At 45.0% G+C, this 20927-nt stretch overlaps 1 protein-coding gene across 1 annotated transcript in view; it reads right to left on the bottom strand.

Annotated features, from left to right (window-relative positions):
- Rap1gap2 (RAP1 GTPase activating protein 2) overlaps positions 1 to 20927 on the bottom strand; it is a 101316-nt gene that overhangs the window by 20569 nt on the left and 59820 nt on the right. The window contains 6 exon segments of the mRNA XM_042054878.1: positions 448 to 603; positions 2542 to 2671; positions 4372 to 4472; positions 10952 to 11035; positions 13448 to 13501; positions 14254 to 14332. Coding sequence (XP_041910812.1) covers positions 448 to 603; positions 2542 to 2671; positions 4372 to 4472; positions 10952 to 11035; positions 13448 to 13501; positions 14254 to 14332 — 604 coding nt within the window.

The following is a 20927-nucleotide window of genomic DNA, read 5'->3' as shown; positions in this document are numbered from 1 at the left end:
TGTCTACCAGCAACTGTAAACTGAATGCCCATTTCAGTCAAAGCAGGCCATCCTCTCCTCTTCCTCAGACTTCCTCTAGAAAATGCCATCACCATATCCAAAGCTCAGTACTCGGGGCTTCTGGACCACTGAGTGAGAAGCTGAAGAGCTAGCGGAAGGATGCAGGAGATGATCGTGGAAGATGCTTTCCACCAAGGGCCGGGCTCAAATCTCAGAAGCCAGACCAACCATGGGGAGTGCAATACTTTTAAGACCTGAAATTTGCTCTGTAGCCTAGGCTGGCCTCAAACTCAAAAGCCCACCTGCATCTGCCTCCTAAGTGCTGGGATTAAAGCGTGCATCACCACTGCCCAGCTAAGACCTAGTGTCTCTTGCTGTCACTGAGCCCACCATGCCTAGGGATGTACCTGGGCCCGTGAATGTCCCCCCAGTGAAGCTTTTTCTTACCTTGTAGGATGGGGTTTCTGTGCCAGGGCTCTCAGCCTGAACAACAATGTAGGCATGTAAGAAGTTTGAAGCAATCATATCTGGGACAAATGGTGTGTTTTCTTCTTGGAAGATGATGGCCACAATGTCATTCCCAATGTGTCGCTTTCTCTGCAACTAAACAGAAAATACTTCGCTGTTACAAGAGAATTAGGAACCTCCCTAAACAGAGGAGTTTAGCAGCAAATTCCTCTTTCTTCCACCTTTCACAAACCCTGAGCTCTGAGGTCCAGCTCTTTGTGGTGCTGTTTCTCTCAATCTGTGGTAACAGCCAAGAGGGAAAGGGAGGAAGATGGCCATGTTGTTAGGTAACAGCTGGCCTGCCTGAGTGTAACTAAACTCAACAGCATACATAGCCTGGACCGAGGACCATGGAGAGAATGTAAGAATGTCAGGCCAGTCATGATTGATCTAGAAGAAACACAAACACAGGAGAAGGCACCTGAACTCACTAACCAAGCTGCCAGCCAAGGGTAAATCAGCAGCTCTCTGGCAGAAAGTACCTGGCAGCTTTAGGAGCAGAGAGCAAGTGGCAGCAGAGGGCATCCTGAAAAACACAGGCAAGATTGGTGAGGAAATGCAGACAGAAGAGGCAGGGGACAGAGCATTCCACCAGAGGTAAGGACACTCTGAGAAATGCAGGTCAACTGGCTAGGGGAGAACGAGTGGACAGAACCCAACAGTGCCAGGCACTCTGCCATGTGATCTGGGTTACAAGCCCCTACTATGTGCCAGGGACTGTGGATGGCTGTTTGCATGAATGATTACAAATGTTAAGGTTTTCCTGTACGTAGGTCCTGCCAATCAACGTCTTTGGTGCTTTACTAAATGCACACTCAAAGTGGAACTTGTGCTCAGCTCTTTCAAATTGGGTTTCTCATCCACAGAGTGTCTGCTCTGCTCTGAACATTGTACTGGGTGTCTTTATGCAAAGTATCTCACTTATTACACACACACACACACACACACACACACACACACACGCACGCACGCACGCACGCACGCACACCCTGCCAGCGCCCATTTCTTAAGAGGAAAGAACTGTCTTTGATTTGGTTCCTGCCAAGAGCAAAGCTCTGCAGCAACCCAGGCTGAAATGACCCTGAGGTAATGAGCCTCAGACTAGGGCAGTAGGTGAGGGAAGCCATAAGAAAACAGGGAACAAAGGTGAGGCACCCAGGGAAAACCCACTTTGGCTACACAAGGAATCACACACCCACTTGTTTCTAGAACATTCAGTTATTATTTGGGAGCCAAATCATAATTTGCTTGCCAATTTCTTTTATTCCCAAGAAACCATGCACAGTGTTTATGACTTTGCAATCCCACTCCCTTCCCAGTGCCCTAGACAGAAACAAACAGGTCAGAGCTTGGGGGCTGCCCCTTCTGTGTTCTCTGAAATAGGAAGGAGGAAAGAAGTGGGATAAGGTGATTAATGTCACAACAGCCAGAATCTGCTGCAAGAGTCAAACCCTCCAGAGGGATGTGCAGCTCAAAGCAGCTGCCCTGGAGAGAGCTGACAATTGCTGGAGTCACAGGTCTCACAGAGTCCCCAGGCTAGGGACAGGCAAGGAGGCTGCGAGGATTCTCCTACTAAACCTCATACTCACAGGGCAGCAAAGAGCAGAAAGGCTGAGTGGCCAGGACAGAGGTTCCCCCAAGAAGCAGGCACACGCCAGGAGTAGCCCACAGAAGCCAGCTGTTCAGCAACCCACAGAACCCTCTAACATAGACGCCACTCCACTTGTTCTGAAGCTGCGAGGCCACCGACTGGCTGAGAGTCACGTGCTTTCAGCTTGCTCTCCCCGCTTCCGACTCCCATCTGCAGAACTGCCAGGCAGCCTTTGCCAGCACTGTTTACTTTGCTTTCAGCTCAACCCTTCATTGACATCCTGGTGCTAACTTCTACTTTCGGTGCTAGAGACAAGAGTCCACGGATGCTAGGAGCTACACCGAGTCTCAAGGAAGTGTTTTAACAGGCCACCCCAGGCTGCAGTGTCCCATCTGTCAAGTGGAAGCGACCTGCAGCTTGGCCCTGTCTTCTGTACTGGTTACCTGCTGAGTATCACCATCCGTGAAGGGCAGCTTGGTAGAGACATGGAACATGATCTCCCGGTCACGGAAAGTGGTGTATACCGATTCCACCCCTGTCTGTCCGTGGGTCACATCCAAGCCGCCTCGGAAACTGGCATAAGAAAAAAGGCAGGAGCAGAATGAGGAATGAGGTGGAGCAGCGTCATGGTGCCACTGAGGATGGGTAGCAAACAAGTAGGCGAGAAGACAGGAAGAGCTGAGGGCCGATGAGGGTATAAGGTAGGAGGGTGTGGAGATTGGGTCTTCTGAGCAGCTAGCCAAGTGTCCTACCATCAACCACCTATATGAGAGACGGAGGCGGACCTGGTGGCTGGGATCTATTGGCCACATGTTAGCAACCCTAGCACATTAAAGGTCAAAGCAGGAGTTTGATGCCAGCCTGGACTACAGAGTGAGATTTTGTCTTACAACACAACCAAATTAACTAATTTAAGCAAAGCCTCTACCTCAAGCCTTGGTTATGTACCCTCCACATGGTTGTTCAAGTGAGAAGGCCATCATCCATTCATAACCCCATAGAGATGCCTGACCTAGTTCCCCAAGGCCCAAGCCTGGGCATGAGCCTTTGCTCTGTTTAAGCCACTGGTCAGGAGCCAGGACAGTCAGTCATTCTACTGGATATGGGTGAATTCATAGGAGACTTGGGGCCTGACAAGAGGGACAGCTGATGAGCTTTGAACAGTCAGCTTCTGTAGAGACAAACACATGGTGCTCCCTGCACATTTGTATCATCCCAGGAAGGAGACATTGGGAAAGAACTGGTGGCTTTCTAGGAGCCAGCTCTTCTCCCTTCACAGAAATATGGCTGCCAGCCTGGGACCACAGTCTTCAGCAACCAGAAGGAAAAAACAAAAAACAGATACACCTCAGGCCCTTTCGGGTTCCAAACCTGCTTTGTCTGCATTAAGTTTTAATCCCCTGTGACCTTGTAGGGCGTTACCATGTTCACATTTATCTCCCTTTTTTACAGATAAGGAACTGGACTGTTCTCCAGGTAAAGTCACTGGTCCAACCTCTGAGGGCTTGTGAGCACTGGAGGCAGGAGTCTAACTCTGGTGTGACTGACTCCAGACTCCAGGCAATAGTAGTGACGGCAAAGTGAGGAGAAGATGGAGCAAGGGGGTGGGGGAGAAGAAGGAAGCAGAGGAAGAAAGCAATTATCAAACGCCTAGGACAACTGGACTAAGTGCTTTGCACAACATGTTAGGTGCTTGTTTTGGCCCCAGGACTAAATCTTAGGACTCTCAGCCATATGCCAGTCACTCAGTTGGACAGGTCTGAAATATTCCCAAATGTCACCTTTTCTAAGGAAAATCAAGGGCCAGGGTTTTCCAAACAACAGTCCCAATATTCTAGCTTTCTTTCCGTTTAAGGGACTGTACACTGCTGCACAGATTTCTGCCGAGAGGGTTATTGTGTTTGCGTGAAGTCTTCATTATCTGTTCTTCGCATGTTGTCCAAATTGGGTCACTTCCTTACAAACAGCACAGGGTTCTCTTTCTCCTGCCAGGTAAGTGGCAGGGAAGGTGGATCCCTCTCACTGTCAGTTTGAGCCAAATGTAATTAGGAAGGCAAACCTCAGCAGGAGCGATCTCATCACGCTGCGGAGGCCACTGCCTTTCAGCCAACCTGTCACTCTGGATTATCCCTAGGACCACTGAGTCTTCAGGAATGCAGGGAGCAAAGTATCGGAAGCTGGCAAAGCCCCACGCTCCCTCAGGACAGAACTGTCTGCCCGGCCCTCACCATGGGCCCCACCCATGAATGAAGTCAGCCTCTGACAAAACTCACCCTTTGAAGTCCTGCAATGTGATGGTGTCCCCCAGGAGATTCAAAAACTCCTTGAAAGCTGGGCTCTCCTCGTTGTTCCCAAACAGCTCTTCCTCCAGGGTCTGGAAGAAACACAGGGGCCGGGGAAGGAATGGGAAGAAAGCACTGAGTGTGAAGCGAAAGGGTTGTCCAAACCCGGGGTTCCTTTCTCCTCTGCCCTGTTGTCCGTTTGCCCTCAGAGACATGTTAATGGAGGAACACTGCCGAGCTGGGTGCTGGCCCTGGGTAAGGAGGTCTCGGAATCCAGCAGAGCTCAGAGCAAAGAGCTCTCAGACTTAACACCAAAACCATGATTCAAAGTATAGGACTGGACTCACAGTGAAAGAACTCTAAAGAAGGGTTCAGCGTGGTGGCACACTCCTTTAATCCTTGCACTCAGAAGGCAGAGGCAGACAAAAGTCTGTGAATTCGAGGCCAGGGTGTGTCTACAGAGTAAATTCTAGGCTAGCTGGGCTACACAGTGAGAACCTGTCTCATAACAAAAACTACAGTAATAAAAAAAAATAAGACCCTACTTCATAATCACTAGGATGGGTCTGCTGATGAGGGACAAGAACAAGTGTGGGGGAGGTCACGGAGACCTCTGAACACTTGCTCCCTGTTGACAGGAATGTGAACAGGGCAGAGACTCTGGCAACAGCCTGCCAGCCTCAGAAGGCTAACTACCGAGCAATTCCACCCCTAGGTATACACCCAAGAGACAACAAAACGCATGGACACACGCGCACACACGCACACACAAAAAAACCTTGTACATGAATGTCAACAGCAGTACTGTGCATAACCCACAAGTGGGAACAGCCAGATTATCTGTCAAGCAACCGATGGATTGTTTTCGTCTGGCATAGACATTCAGTGGAACATTACTTGACCTAAATAAGGGACAGATAGACCACGCTACAACATAGATGAACCCTGAAAACACTTAGCTAAGTGAAAGAAACCAATCAAAAATGTCACGTATATTCCTCCATTTCTTAAAGGTCCGGAATAGACCAACTCACAGAACTGAAGGCAGACTACTCTTGAGACAGAATCTCACTATGTAGCCAAGGCTGGTCTTGAATTGGCTATCTTCCAGGAGCTAATGGGACAGAGGAGTGACTTCCATGGATGCAGGTTTTATTTGGAGAGCGATGAGCATATTTTGGAACAAGATCCTTATTGCTGTGCCACTGCGATCACACCTCAAGCCACCTGTGGAGCCGTAATTCTTACTATTGTGAAGCGCACAGCGTGAGAATTATAGATTGGTAAAGCTGTAATAAAACTTACAGTAAGGAAAATTAGAAAGCGGTCAAGTCATAGACATCTCACCTGAGTGGACGCACAGATCGTGAGTACGCACATGAAAAAAAAAATGATGTTTTAAAAAATGAGGTTCAGCATCATTAGCCAACCGGGAAATGCAAACTAGAACCACAATGAGGTGCACCACGCATGAGTCAGAGGGCTAAATTAAAAGTCAGCGGCACCGAATCCGGCTCAGATGCAGGAAAGTTGGATCACTCACACGCTGATGGGGAAACAATCGCTTCAGAAAATGGTCTGGCGGCTGCACATGCAGTTCGCCATAAGAGCGGCAATTACTCTGCTAGGCAGGTAACCCAGGGAAATGAAAACAAAGGTTCTTAACCCCAAATCCTACACAAAAGTGTGCATAGTAGTTCCGCTCATGAGTCCCCAAAGCTGGAAACGACCCTGATGCCTGAGAGCATGAATGGCTAAGCACGTGCAGCCAGACCACGGAATACTACTCAGCAATAAAAACAGAGCCTAAGCCAGGTGACATGATGACACAAGCCATGGGGACACACACCTGTAACCCCAGCACTCAGGGAGGTACCAGGTTCAAGACCAGCCTGGGCTACACAGTGAGAATCTCTCTCCAAATAATAAAAGGAAAGAGGGGAAAAAAAAGAGGGAAACAGAAAAGGGGGAGGAGGAAGGAATAGAGGGCGAGAGGGGGAAACAAGAAGAAAAGAAACAAACCAGCGGCACACTTGAGACGTTGGACAATCTGCTGAGCAGAGAGCAGCCCTGAAGGTTTTTAACTAAAATGACAATAACTCATAAAGATATGGTGCCGTATCAGGGTGGTGCTGTGGCAGTGTGAAACTAGGATAGGAAGCAGATAAACGGTTGCCAGTGTTTGGAACTAGAAGGAAGGGCAGAGGCAGGGGAGGGAGGGGCGGCAATAAAAGGAAAATGTAGGGAACCGAACGGTGAGAATCTGCTTCATGACTATGGAACCTTCACATGGATTAAACAACACGGAACAACACACACACGCACACACCACATACAAATCAATCCATGTGAGGGACCTACAAGAAGGTTCAGCAGGTAGCAGCACTTGCTGTCATCCCTGATGACCTGAGTTCAACTCCTGGATCCACATAGTGTAAAAAACTGACTCCTGAAAGCTATCCTCTGATCTCTGAATGCACGTGGACAGACAGACAGACAGATGTGTGTTTTTAAGTCGGTGTGAACTGGGGAAGCTGGAGTAATAGATCCATTATGTCAGCAATCTTGGCTGTGACACAGCATTGTAGTTTGAGACCTGACCTTTAGGGAAACTGGGTAAAAGCATCAGACCTTTCTCTGCTATTTCCTCCTCTGCAAAACTAAGAAGGTTAATAACTATTAAAGAAGGCAAAATTGAAAGTAATAGTAAGCTCTCTAAGTAGTGACAGACCTAAATCACTGACAAGTCCTACCTAATCCATGAGCTCTGCCCACGGAGGCAGGATCCACAAACACCTGCGGCTACACATAAGACATTCCAATTCGCCAGTCTATTCAAGGCCAAAGTCTCCACCAAACAGCTCCCTAGCTCCCCCATGCCTGCTAGGGGTGGAACTCAGGGCTTTCCTCACACCCTACTAACGCTCTACTACTGGGCTTGGCACCCCCAGCCTGTTTTACAATAAATAAGACCAGACCTCAGGTTCCAAGCTTTCACAAGGCCACACAATCTAACTCATCTCAACAACTTCATTTTGCTTTTTAATAGTATTTCTCAGTAATCTCAGCAAGCAGAAGGTTGTGACAGAAGAAAAATGAGTTCCAAGCCCGACTGGGCTACACAGCAAGTTCAATATCAGCCTGAACTACAGTCTCAAAAGCAAAACAAAATAAATCAAATACACATTTGCACACATACTCATGCACTCTCAGGCACGCATGAACACACACAAACAGACACACACAAAACTGCCTTTACTTCATAGCAAGAGACAGCGGGAATGGCTTTCCAGCTAGAGTAGCGTTGTATAAATTCCTTTCAAAATAAAAGCCCCAAGGGGCTGGGGGCATGGTAAAACACTTGCTTAGCATGTGTAAGGCCCTGGGCTTGATCCCCAGCACCACAAAAATAAAGAAATAAATAAGTAGATACACTTAAGCTTTAAAACATTTTTAGAGAGATAGTAGTTAACAGCGTAGCAGAACAAACAGTGTGATGCAGATCCTGAACCGGCAGGTGAACACTGCTGTTCAACAGGAGGCAGCTAACGCTTGCCTAAGTGGTCAAGACTGGCCCACTTCCTGTTTTCATAAATAAAGTTTTATTGGAACACCACCAGCCCAACTCATTTACATATGTGTCTGAGGCTGCTTCTACCTGCAGAGTAGAGTGGATGTGGCAGTGCCCAGGGCTCCGAAGTCTAAAGAGTCTACCACCCTCCAGTTTACAGAGTGTACTAACCCTGATCTTCAGCAAGCCAAGAAGACCTTGTCACTACAGGCTGTGTGGAAAGGTAGCTGCTTCCAGGCAAGCTACATCTGCAATAGGAAACAACCCAGTGTGCCTTCTGGGGCTGGCACACTCAGCATGGCCATCATCATTGTCTTTGTTTTTGTACAGCCCTTGAGCTTGACCATACGCTCAGGGAGGAGGCCTTAGTCATCGCTGTCACCCACAGTGCTCAGCACAGAGCATGACAAACAGGACAGTTAGGTGAGGCTTATTTTTATCCAAAGACCAGTTTAGAGCATTTATGCAACAAATGTTCGTATTAAATGTCCCCCAGCTGTAGGTTTGCAAAGCAACAATCTGCCTGGCATTTTTTAAAAGTATTTTATCTTCCTAGCTTCTCCCCTGCAGCAGCAGCATTGGGTACATAAACAAAACACGGCTCCTTCCTTCTCAGAGGTGGATAGTTAATATTCAATAATTACAACTTTGCTGGAACATTGAATTATAATCACCTTGTAAAGTATGTTTTGGTAAATTTCACAAGCAAAGAGCTTTAATTACGGGGTGATAGTAGCCAAGATATATGAAATAGAGGCGTCAATATGTGAAAGTCATTACAGTGGCAACCTGAATCCTCTCCCTTGAATTATGAGATGTATCCATGGTGGACTTTGTAACTCTTCACCCAATTGGTGCTTTGAAGCAGACCTGTGCTTTTTGTGGTCTAATATCTTCAGACAAAGAAACCATCTAACCAACAAAGAAATCAGCTAACCAAGAAAGAGATGGCCATGAAAGAAAACCACAGAACATCAATGACCTGCAATTAGCAAAACCAAATTTCCCATTCATTCATTTATCACACACCAATTGACTCTTACACACATATAAATTCAAAAAGTGTGATTGTATGCGTGTGTGTGTGCATGGTGTGTATACCTGTGTGTGTCCCCAACACCATGCTGGGTACTGGATACAAAGGAGAAATGAGCTTAGAATCTCCTCACAGAATCTGGATAAGGAGACACCAGTGCCTTTGGCTGACTATCCTGCTCGGGACATTAGCAATGTTCATTGTAGAAAACAGGTTTAACAACCAGCTTTCCCAGCAAGGGAACAGAAGTTTTGCTCTTTCTAATTTGCATGGTGTAAATATTTCCAACAAGGCTGATTTCAACCTACCAACATGACATCACTGGGCTCCAACACCCCAATGAATGAGGAGAAAGGGCTAATTTCCCAATGGAAAAAGGTGGAAGAAGAGTAGCCTAGGCTAACCCATTCCCTCTCTATTGTTTGTGTTTTTCTATGGTTCATAGCCCCCAGATAAATACAAGCTGAAGGAGCAAGGAAGAATTAGACTTTACTGTGTAAGAACTAAACCATTCTCTATAAGACTTGCAGACCTTATTGCGAAGTTGTCTTCCTTGAACATTCACCTACCTCTAATCCAATTTATGTTTTAAATGTGACAACTGTATTCAGAGCATTTAATAGCCACAGAGCTATTTACATATCCATGTCTATGAACACAGTATTTACAACAGCCAGGAAATGAAACCAGCATAGTTGTCTATCAAAAGATGAACAGCAAATACTACCACACAATGGGATTTTATGCAACCATGAAGAAAACTGAAATTTTGACATTTTCAGGAAAATGGATACAAGTCAAAATAATTGTGTTAAGTAAAATAAGCCAGACTCAGAAAGACAAATGTCACATATGTGACCTCTGAACTTAAAAACTATGTGTCTCTGCCAGACATGGTGTTACACACCTTTAATCCCAGCACAAAGGAAAGAGAGTCAAGCAGATCTCTGAATTCAAGGCCAGCCTGGTCTTTATAGTAAGTTCCAGCCCAGCCAAGGCTGCCTAGTAAAACCATGTCTCAAAACTCAAAAAAAAATCAAACAAAAAATTTATGTGTATGTGTGTGTTCACATGTGTGCATGGTGTGTGTGTGTTTGTGATCATGAAAGATGAAGAGATTCCAATGGAAACAGGAAACAAGAGTGGGTAGTGGAGGATGTGTAATAAGAAAGCTGACTGAGAGGTGATCAGGAACCAGCTGAACTCCAGGAGGAATTCAGTAGGGGTCAGAAACAAAGGAGAACAAGGTATAATGACATAGAGATGAAGATGCCAAGATTAGCTTAGTATGCTAGGCTAAAATAAAAATTACATTAAATATTCTAATTGAAAAGAGAGAGAGAAGGGGCTGGAGAGATGACTCAGTGATTAAGAGCACTTGCTGTTCTTGCAGAGGACATGGATTTAGTTCCTCACAGCCACATCAAAAGGTTCACATCTGATTCAGTTCCTGGGAATCCAACTCCCTCTTCTGGACCCCATGGGCTCCTGTACTTGCATGTGTACATACCCACACAACACACACACACACACACACACACACACACACACACACATACACATACATACACATAATTAAAAAATAAAGCATATCTTTAAAAAGACAAAGAGCCTATCTCAGGACCCCTGCTCTTGGGGTGAAGAAACAATGGAAAGTTATAAACAAGAGGCTATGGTGACCAACGTGAACCGTGGTGCTTACCATAAACAAGAGGCTATGGTGACCAACGTGAACCGTGGTGCTTACCATAAACAAGAGGCTATAGTGACCAACGTGAACCATGGTGCTTACCATAAACAAGGTTACAGTGACCAACCAATGTGAACCATAGTGCTTACCATAAACAAGAGGCTATGGTGACCGTGGTGCTTACCATAAACAAGAGGTTACAATGACCAACGTGAATCGTGGTGCTTACCGTAAACAAGAGGCTATGGTGACCAGCATGAACTATGGTGCTTACCTGCCTGGCTTTTTGATAAATGACCCCAAATTTGAAAGTGTTGTTGACATCGTGTTCATCATAGGACACAATCATCTGAGAGGCCTAAAAAAATGTGGAAAGGGAAAAAAAATCAAGACTGACATAAACAGGAGGCAAAGGAAAGCTAAGTCCACTTTGTCAGAGAGTGGCCCAGGGAGGAGACGGCCACACACGCAGAGGAGGAGAAGCAGAGAACTGGCCCACGCCAGGAAGCTGCTCTAAGGCCCACTCTAGCTCCCAGCACCTGGGCTTCCCCAGCGGTAGCCAAACCTCCCATTCTAATCCCATCCAGATGTGCCAGCCACAGCTGGGACATAAGGAATTCACTTTACCCCACGGTTTTATTTGTAGTATAAAAAATAAAGTCAACCCTTTCCCCTAACAAATGGTCAGCAAGGATGGCTCTGCTCTAGTTCATATTCTTTTCAGAATGTAAGTTTGAGTCATCGCTCCTACCCAGAAGTCAACCCATAAGATGGATGCGCTCTAGGAAGATGCACAAGGTTAAAATAAAAGAAAAAGCCTGGCCATAGGCTCTAGTTAGGCTTCCATTTTGCCTCACAAAATTGGGATGTGAATTACTTAATTAAGAAATACTTAAGTCTGATTCTGAATCCATGCAGTGTTTAGTGACCAGTCAGCCTCGCTATGCGTCGGCTCCCTCCTCGATCAATGGCAGATGTGGAATTTCAGAGACTCAACAAGACAAGGTAATACAGTGGTGAGCACAGAGCAGCTGCCGCTGCCATCATCACCTATGGAACCCTCCGGAAACATCAGAACTGAACCAGTTTATGAGAAAGAGAAGATTACCTGAGGGCTAATGGGAAACCTCTACAACACAAAGGAGGGATTGGCCACGTGCTGTGCTAGAGGAAGAACCCAGCTTGGCTGGGCTGAGACAGGTGGCCAGTGACAGGCTGCCACTGCACTTTACCTCTGCGAAGGCCTCGGCTGTCTGAGGAAAGGGGCGCTCCCCAGATCTCCCAGTGAGAGCCCTGCTAGCCACCCTGTAAGTTGCCCTCCATGGCTGCCTCAGTGAGTTAAAGGGGAGAGCAGTACCCTGCAGGGGAAAGGCTGGTCACAGAGACCTTCCTCAGAACATGTAACTCTACACATGTGAAAACACACACACACATCTCATCCAGATCCACGTCTTATCCGGACCTCAGTCGGCCTCAGACAGACGGCATGAAGTACAGCTGTTCTTCCATTCCCACCAGGCCCTTCGGGTTTCCCAAGGCAAACCTGTGAATGAGCACCCTGCAGCCTCTTGATGGATATGGCTGTGACAAGAATTGCCAAACCCGAGTTCAGCTAGGCCTTTTTGATGGGGTTTTACTGGTTATTAAACCTCACTAATTCAGCTTTGATTATAAAGGTAGGTCAGTCTGAATGATGCAAAACGTTCTCTGGGGTGCAGCATATTGCTGGTGTCTACAGACAATAAAACAACTCCAAAGAGGCATCCGAGAGAAGGGCTCTATGCAGCTGAGGACTACGCCACCAGTGCACCCCGCAGACACACATATGCTTCCACCGCTGTGCCCAGTGGTAGCCATTTAGGACATTCAAGGTGTTCCGAATGTCGAAGCAGGGTGAAGGTCTTGCTTCCCTGCCAGAAATTTCATCTCCTGGTTCCTGGTTGTCAGAGCTGAGACTTGGGGGATGGACAGAACTCACCACGCAAGCTTCAGCTGCAGCGGCATTGGCCACAGCAGAAGCCATAGAGGAAGCGCATCTCTGCTTCCATTTCCTCCCCGAGCCTCTGCTGGCTTATGAAGCAGCAGTCAGTACATGGGGTCTTTTCCTATGGGCAATTTCAAGCAATTCTTCACTGTGGGTGATTTAAGCACTGTCATGCTGTAATTGCTGTTGACTGCATTTGTTGGTTTGTTTTGTTATTATTGCTTCTCCCCGCGCACATCCCCTTACTAGAACTGGGGTCAAGATTAGGCCAGTTGTAAGACAGCCAATATCAGAGAATTGCCAGTTTATTAACTAAGGCCAGCAAGGCTTAGAGGACCTCAGAGCTGCAGTAACATGGACAACAGGGAGCCAAGGTTTGGCCTCTAATTTCCTAGTGCATTTCTGAGTTCTGCACCCCATACCTCCATGATGTCAGGCTGGATCTGACTGGCTTTCCAGGTATAAATAGAATCTGCCCAATCCCAACCCTGGTCTCAGAGAAGTCAGCTGGGGAGAAGTAGAAACACTTCCCCATCAACCTTCACAGCAGGCCAGGGAACTACTCAGCTAGGTTGGAAGCCAGGTATGACTGGAGATGGCTCCCAGGGTATGAGTTTGTGGAGGGCTAAGTAAAAAAAGAGGAAGGCATAGAAGATCATCATAGAGAAGCCACATGGCCCCTCCATGATGCAAGGAGCTCCCCCATGGAGCCCCACATGTACAGATCCAAGCCAAGCTGCAGAGTTGTGGGGGACAATTAGTTCACAGGAACACAAGGGTCCTCACCTTGGGGTACAGGACAGGATTGAATTTCAGCCCCACTGCATCATCACAGAAAGCCTATGAAGGAAACACACGGGTCAAGAACCATGTCTATAATGTACATACTGGCTCCTCTGCCCACAGACAGAAAGCATCATGGGAGGACGAGGCACAGCGGGTCAAATTCTGCTGTTCACTAATGTGGACTGAGGACATGCTGGGGTCCTAGGGTTTTGTAATAAATTAAAGGGAAGCAAAAAAATGAAGTCTAGGAAACATTTCCATTCTGACTAGAAGACAATACCAAGAAGCCATCACTCCCCAACTCCCACAAAAGGCACAATTCTTCTGGCATTCCTGTATTCAGAGTGAATATATTCTATGTATTCGGAGTGAGGGTCCCACTCAGTCCCGTGACTGCACTATGCTGATTCTATTCCCAATTACCTGTCACTCATACAGTGAGTGACATGAGCCTCAACTGCCCCAACTGCCCCTTCCTCAGGTCAGGGCTGGATCTGGATCACCATAGCCCAGCCCCCACCCCTCAGTGAAAGCACCCATGGCCCCCACTGTCCTCCTCTGAAGCACTAGCCATGGTCAGGCCTGCCTTCCAACTTCTCCTGTCTCCTGAGTGTAGCAACTTGAGATGCAAGGTGAGCTGGAGAGAGGGAGGGAGGAAGACAGAGGCAGCTGCTAAGCCACCTCGCTCCATCGAGGCAAAGAGCAAAATTGCCTCCCCGTTTCCAAAGGCAGAGCCTGCAACCCCACCCCAGAACCAGCCATCAGCTGACAGAAAAAGCCACCTTCCCTCAATTATCATGGTTTACCTTGGCAATCTGAGGGACGCTGGGCAACTTGCTCAATCCAGCCAAGGGGATCCGCTCGTGCACTGTCTTCAGTTTGGACCTGGGTACAGATAAGGGCACGATGAGGGCACCCATTAAAGACAGTCAGAGGATAAAGTGGCTGCAGTCACACCAGGCAGGGTCCTCAGTTCACATCCATCTCCCTGGAAACAGATCTGCCTTCCCAGCCAGCCTTAGGGATAGGGACACCACACTAAAGGTGAGAAAAAGGACTCCTTCCTGTGTTCCCCAGGGGTGGTAGGTACTTAAAGATCACACCTGAAAAACTGGCTAATGCAATTAAGTTGCTTCTTTCAAGGTCACGATTATTTTTTGGTTTGTAGATCTGTTTGATTTTTGTTGTTTTTTTTTTTTCTTTTTTGTTTGTTTTTTTTTAATTCTCCCAGATAACCGGGCCCAGCTTCTGGATATATTTACATTTTGATATGCAAATGAACCTTTATGAAAGATAATCTAATATTTGAAAATCTGATTTACTCAAAATATAAGAGGGATGGAATCTGCTTGGGAAAGGGATTCAACAAAAGACTCTAAATTTAGCCTGTTCCCTGATTCATTTAGCACATTATCAAAGCGCTGAATTTCACAGAACAATTTCCACGTCTGCTTAGATCATCATATGATTTTTAATCCGTGAACCTCGTGGGTTGTTTCGTTCCATGGGTGGAACGCCGAGTGTTTGTGATATATGATTTTTTAATATTCTGCTGAATTTAATTGGCTTTGTTTATTTAGATCATCACATGTATGCTCCAAAACAACGCTGGCCTCCTTTTTCCTTCATGTACCTCCCTTGCCAAGTTTCCATAACAAGGTATAATTCCAACCAAGCAAAATCACAGGCTATTTCCTGTCTTCTGAAATGATGTGTGTGATACATGAATTTTTTTCCCTTTTTTGGTTCACTAAAGGTTTGCTGTAGTGTATGTGTGACATCTCTGGGCCAGCTATCCTTTATAAGAGGCCCCCTTACCGTTCTTTAATAGCAAACATATAAGTTTTCTATGAGTCAGTTTGGGTAATTTAAGTTTTTCTACCCAAGTGCCCATGACATGCAATGCTATGATGTTGTTTTTATGATCTCGGGCTTCGTTATTAGCAGCTGCGTCCCTCCAGTATAGCAGTAACCATGGCCGGTTCATGGGCCAGTTTTCTGCTTCATCCAGTAGTGCTGAGGCTAGACCCAGGCTCTCCCAACTCAGCTGCACCCCATCACCCACCTGCATCCTTCCCACACTCTGTTCCTAGCTGAGGCTTCCCTAACGTAGGCTTTCCGCCTTTCCCATGTGCGCTCCCACGCCGCATGCCTGTCCTCATCCTTCCTTCTCTTCCCTACCATCTCCTCCTGGCTTATCAACCTGCACGTTTACTCGTTTGGTCTTTCTTCTCTTCCACAGACACATCTGCAGCTCTGCATCTGTGTGTGAGCGCCACTTTAACCGCATCCCACACACTCCAATAGGTAGTGTTTTTATTGCCATCTTGTTCTAAATATTTTGTCAGCTCTTTTGTGGTTTCCTTTTCTGCCCACGAGTTATTTAAAGGGGCCTTGAGAAAAACGCTTTCCAAATACAAGATTATTTTCCCCTCAAGTATTTTATTGTTGGTTGATAAATTAATTGTCATATTCAGGGAACATAATCTATATGGCATTATTTTAAATTTCCTAATAATACACAGACCCTTCTCTTCTCCTTTTCGCAGTCCAGGATGCATTTCTTTTTCTTTTGTTGAGAGCAAGGATACAAGATTGAATCTGCTTACTGTACTGTTCAAATGTTTTATAGGTCTCACAATTATCTTCTATTCTAGCCATTGTTTTCTGAGACTCTCCCACTAAACTGAGGGTTTTGTCTACTCCTCCCTAAAACTTTGTCAGTTCTTGCTTTGAGGCTTTTTATTGCTGTTGCATGCTTCACCCACTGACTTCTGTCCTCCTGTCCGTCATGCTATTTTTGTTAAAAAATAAATATAAATGCAACCAACCTTCCTTTTAAACTTGCCAAGAATAATACCCCATCAGCATTTAAACTTCTCAAGACTATTTACCTATTTCTTGTTACTTTTTTAGTGGCGACCCTTTTGCAATTCTCTTCTCTTCTGACTAAAGTGCATCCTCCAGTAAAGTCTTCCAGGGATACGCTGAGAGGCACGCCACTCTCTCTGTTTCTAACGTTTGGAAACAGTTTAATTTTATCTTTAGTGACAGCTTCTCTGGGTACAGAACTATAGGTTAAAGTATGTCTTCTTGTTTGCTCTGACAATACTTTAAAGAGAGCAGCCCAGTGTCCAACAACTATTATGGCTGGAGGGAAGTCTGCTCCCCGCCTAGCTGTCACCACCTCAAAGACTGTCTTTAACCTCAACTAGCATTACCTTAATTTAAGCTTCAATTTCTGCTGTTTCGTTTAAACATGCCTACCAGTGTTTTGGTTCTGAAACAGGAGCCACAGTACGTTTGCGAGCTTTCTCCAACTCTCACCGGCTCTCAGCTCTTACTCAGGGTAATTGTTCACTAGTGAGCCACTTTGCTGCTCAGAGACCTCCCAGGCCGCTGTCCACACACCTTATCTTCTTCTTCTTACACTTCATCTCTTATCTGCACTGTGTTCCGAATGGATTCCTTGGGACCATCTCCCAGATCGCTCTTTGAAAAGTCTAATTGTATCCTGTGTGTTAAGTTTACGTCAACAACTATTTTTCATTCTGATAATTCTAATTGCTCTCTTTATATCCCCACATGCTCCTGATTCGATTCTCTGAACAGCAATTTATGACCCTTGAGAGATGCTCTTCATTCTTCATCTTTCTTTAAGGCTTTAATAACCGTGTTTAAGTCATTCTAAAGCAAGCCATTATTTGCATTTCATCAGCAGCAACTCCGTCTCCCATTTGTTGACATTTTGGCTGTCTCGTAATGTCACTTTTCCCATGTGTTTGGAACCTTCCGCCCACTTTTCTCTATTCTCAGTACAAGCCACCTTGGTTTGGCTTCCATCATGGCTGCCGGTCCATACAGCCTGGGGGAGCCATTCACTTTATACAGTTGGTTGGCCTGGATCATCACCTGTGCTGCCCTGGCTCAGCTCAGCAGCCTCCTGACCCACTTCCTGCTGTGCCTTCACTCCAAACTGCGTTCTTCATTCTGTCCAGTCAATTCATTCTACACACCTGATCATGGCATACTCCCTTCTGTACCACTCCCCGCCCCCCATTACTCTGGAGATTTGAAAAAAAAAATCCAAACTTCCAAACACTGTGCATGGTCTACCTTTCCTCTACCTCTAGAACAATCTTTTGATCATACACCCGCTCAGACACATCTCTCACGGGCTTTGAACCGTATCAGTAGCTAGCTTTGCAGCACCCTGAACAGTCTGTAAGGATCCATGCCCATAGGAAGGAGAAAAGTAGGGCTGAGAGGGACAGGAGTATTGAGAGCAGGCGCTGAAGGTGAAGTTCAATGGTAGAGTACTTGCCTAGTATGCAGGCCATGGGGCTAATCCCAGCACTCCGGCACATACGGAGTGCCAATTAAACAAACACTGATGAGTAATGCATTTCTCACAATAACTACTCTTTACATTGCTAAATAATTCCTTCTTCACTATCATAAGTATGCTTTATATTCTATGTGGATTTGAGTTTCTCCGGCCGATTCTTTGCTTAAAGCACTCTTCTGTATTTGTAAATATTGGACACTGTTGTTTTCATTTCCTCTTTTATGAATTGGCATTTCATTTGCCTGTTATTTATTAAAGATCTTCTAAGCATTAACAAGTTAACTGAGAAGGCGTCCATTATTTTTCTACTTTTTTGAACAGTTTAAGTAACATAAACCTGTTCCCTTAAAGTTTAAAATATCTACCTGTAAGATCTTCTAGAGCCCGAAACATTTGGAGGGAGAGTTCTCAGAGAACTTTTCTAATTTATTCCACAGTTGTTGCTGCATTTGGGTTTTTAATCTCATCTCAAGTTAAACTTGGTAACGCATCCTTCCCTGGAAGGGCATCTGTTTCTAAGGGCATCTTCAGTTGAATGGCTTATGATATAAACAACATCCCTTAATATTTAATCTCCATATCTGTAACTATGCACCATTTTTAAGTTTTATTTTTATTGTATGTGTCTGAGGTTCACCTGCATGTATGTACATGCATTATATGTGTGCAGTGCCTATGGAGCCAGAAGAGGGCATTGGATTTCATGAGGCTGGTTGCAAGCTGCCACATGGGTACTGGAAAGCCCAAATCTTCTGGAAGAGCAGCTAGTGCTCTTAACCACTGAGCCATCGCTCTAGCCCCAACAATGTATCTTTTATGCCAATTTTGTTTCCTTTTATCATTCTCTATATTTCTCACATATTATCTACATTGAAATATTTTGAATATTTTTATCTCTACATATATGTTTTGTGTATTATATCTATATGGAGAGTGAGATACAGTCTCATGTAACCCAGGCTGGTCTTCAATTCACTCTATATTCAAGAATAACCTTGGACTCCTGGTTTTCCTGACTCTACCTCCCAAATGTTGGGATAACAAGAAAGCACTACCATGCCTGGCTCTTTGTATCCATTTATATTATATTGACAGCCATTTATATTATTTTGTTTTCCCTGGTAGAAGATTCGGTTTGATAACACCAAGTCATAAGTTTTCATTCTAATTATTTTTCCACATTAATCTTTGTCCATCCTTTCCTCTTGCTTTCTTTAGATAATAGTGTCAATAATAATGAAGCCAGCTGTCATTATCAAGAAGCTATCATATGGGGGCCCAGACTCTCTAGGGTACATAAGTACTCAATTATTTAATAATTTCCTCATGCATCAGGGAGTGGAAACACTGAGAAGTCATTAATAGCAATAGCAACTTGCAAACATCATTTTTAGTCAGCAATCAGCTGAGTAAAGCAATGTATTTTCTTCTAATGAGGGCTTTGACTACAACTTACATTACATTATTATAAATGGCATTACTTTTTAAAATGTGTTTGGGTGTTTTGCTTACATGTATGTCTGTCTATGTATCATGAGCATGCCTGGTGTCCACAGAGGCCAGAAGGGGATTTTGGGAGCCCTGCAACTGGAGTTACAAACAATTATAAGCCACCATGTGGGTGCTGAAAACTGAACTTGAGTCCTCTGAAAAAACAGCCAGTGTTCTTGAGCACTAGGCTAGCTCAGCCCCTAAATGTCATTATTTATAGATCTCTCAGGACTTTGTGGCTTTGACTTCCTCTCTGGCATAAAAATTACTTAGAAAATTATTGTGCTTGTTTCTAAATGGTTAAGTGAATTATCAAAAACATTACTTTGTTATGAATTTCTAGTTTTATTGTCAAAATTTAAGTGGATGTATCCAGCAGAGTGCTTGTGTTTTGAAACCCATTTAGACTTAATTTCTGATTCAGAAGCTGTTCAATATACCTGCTGTCAGAACCACTTACAAGACTTTTAAAATAGAAATGTCAAGCTACAATTTGATTTAAAAATGAACAAGCCTTATGAACAGAGTTCACAGCAAATAAATATGGTGGTCGTTAAATACAAGAAACGATGCCTGCAACTGGTGGGCATTCCCACAACACTCCAAGAATGTTGGCAAGCTCATCTCATGTTTTAAGCTAGAGAGCTGGTTACTATAAATTTGGGGCACCAAATCAAATGACCCAGAGGTCTAACACTGGGACAGCAGTCGCTGCCAACAAGAGAATTTCATCCCTGCTTAAGTCCTTCTTTGTGTCCAGTGAAGCTGCTAAGCCATGGAGCCAATTTTTCCTGCCTAGTTTCCAACTGCTCTGGCAATTAGTCCAGGTCCACGCTGTGACTGTCCAGTTTCCTGGCTGGTATACAGCTTTTCATTGCTGACCTACCCACTGGCTTTCTGTGGGAGAGCCACATTTGTGTTTCCTCGGTTCCTGGGGCAACTGGTTTCAAATGCTGTAGGCTTAGAACAAAAATAATTTTATGGAGAAAGGTATCCGGCTATTCATCCCTATAGAGCACCACATTCTTCCAGAATCTTCTATCGGAACTCACTATGTAGCCCAGACTAGCCTCAAACTCTTGGTGTATGAAGTGTTTCAATTACAGTCATGAGTCACCAGGCCTAACTAACTCTGAATCTCCAATTACATGGATTCCACTCCATTGCTCTCTAAAGAAAGAAAATCAAGTTTCAACTCAATGTCACCTACATTTTGGTCCTAACTGTCCAATAGGTTACAACTTTTTAAAAAATTACATGTGTGTATACATATATATATATATACACATATATGTGTGTATGGTAAATATATGTGTATATCATATAAGTTTGTGTGTGTGTGTGGTATGTGTCAAAGCATGTGCTGTGTTCCTGACACCTATCCATAGCTTTTGCCCATGGTAAACATTTCAGCTAAGATATAAGAGACATAATACTAGAAAACAGAGCTTTGGGGAGCCAGACAGGGTGGCATGCACCTTAAATCTCAACACAATTGAAAGGACCTTATAATCATCTGTCAGCTCACAGAAACCAAGTGTAATCTTCGTCTGGTTTTTATTAAGACAGAAAGATTTGTTTCCAGCAGGGGCTCATCAAAGTGAAGATCCTACTTAGAGACAGGGACCCAGGAACTAGCCA

Source organism: Arvicola amphibius, chromosome 4, assembly GCF_903992535.2.
Source record: "Arvicola amphibius chromosome 4, mArvAmp1.2, whole genome shotgun sequence".
In the NCBI taxonomy this organism is placed as follows: Eukaryota; Metazoa; Chordata; class Mammalia; order Rodentia; family Cricetidae; genus Arvicola; species Arvicola amphibius.
Note: the sequence above shows the minus strand (reverse complement) of the source record. Positions and strands in the feature narration are given on the sequence as shown.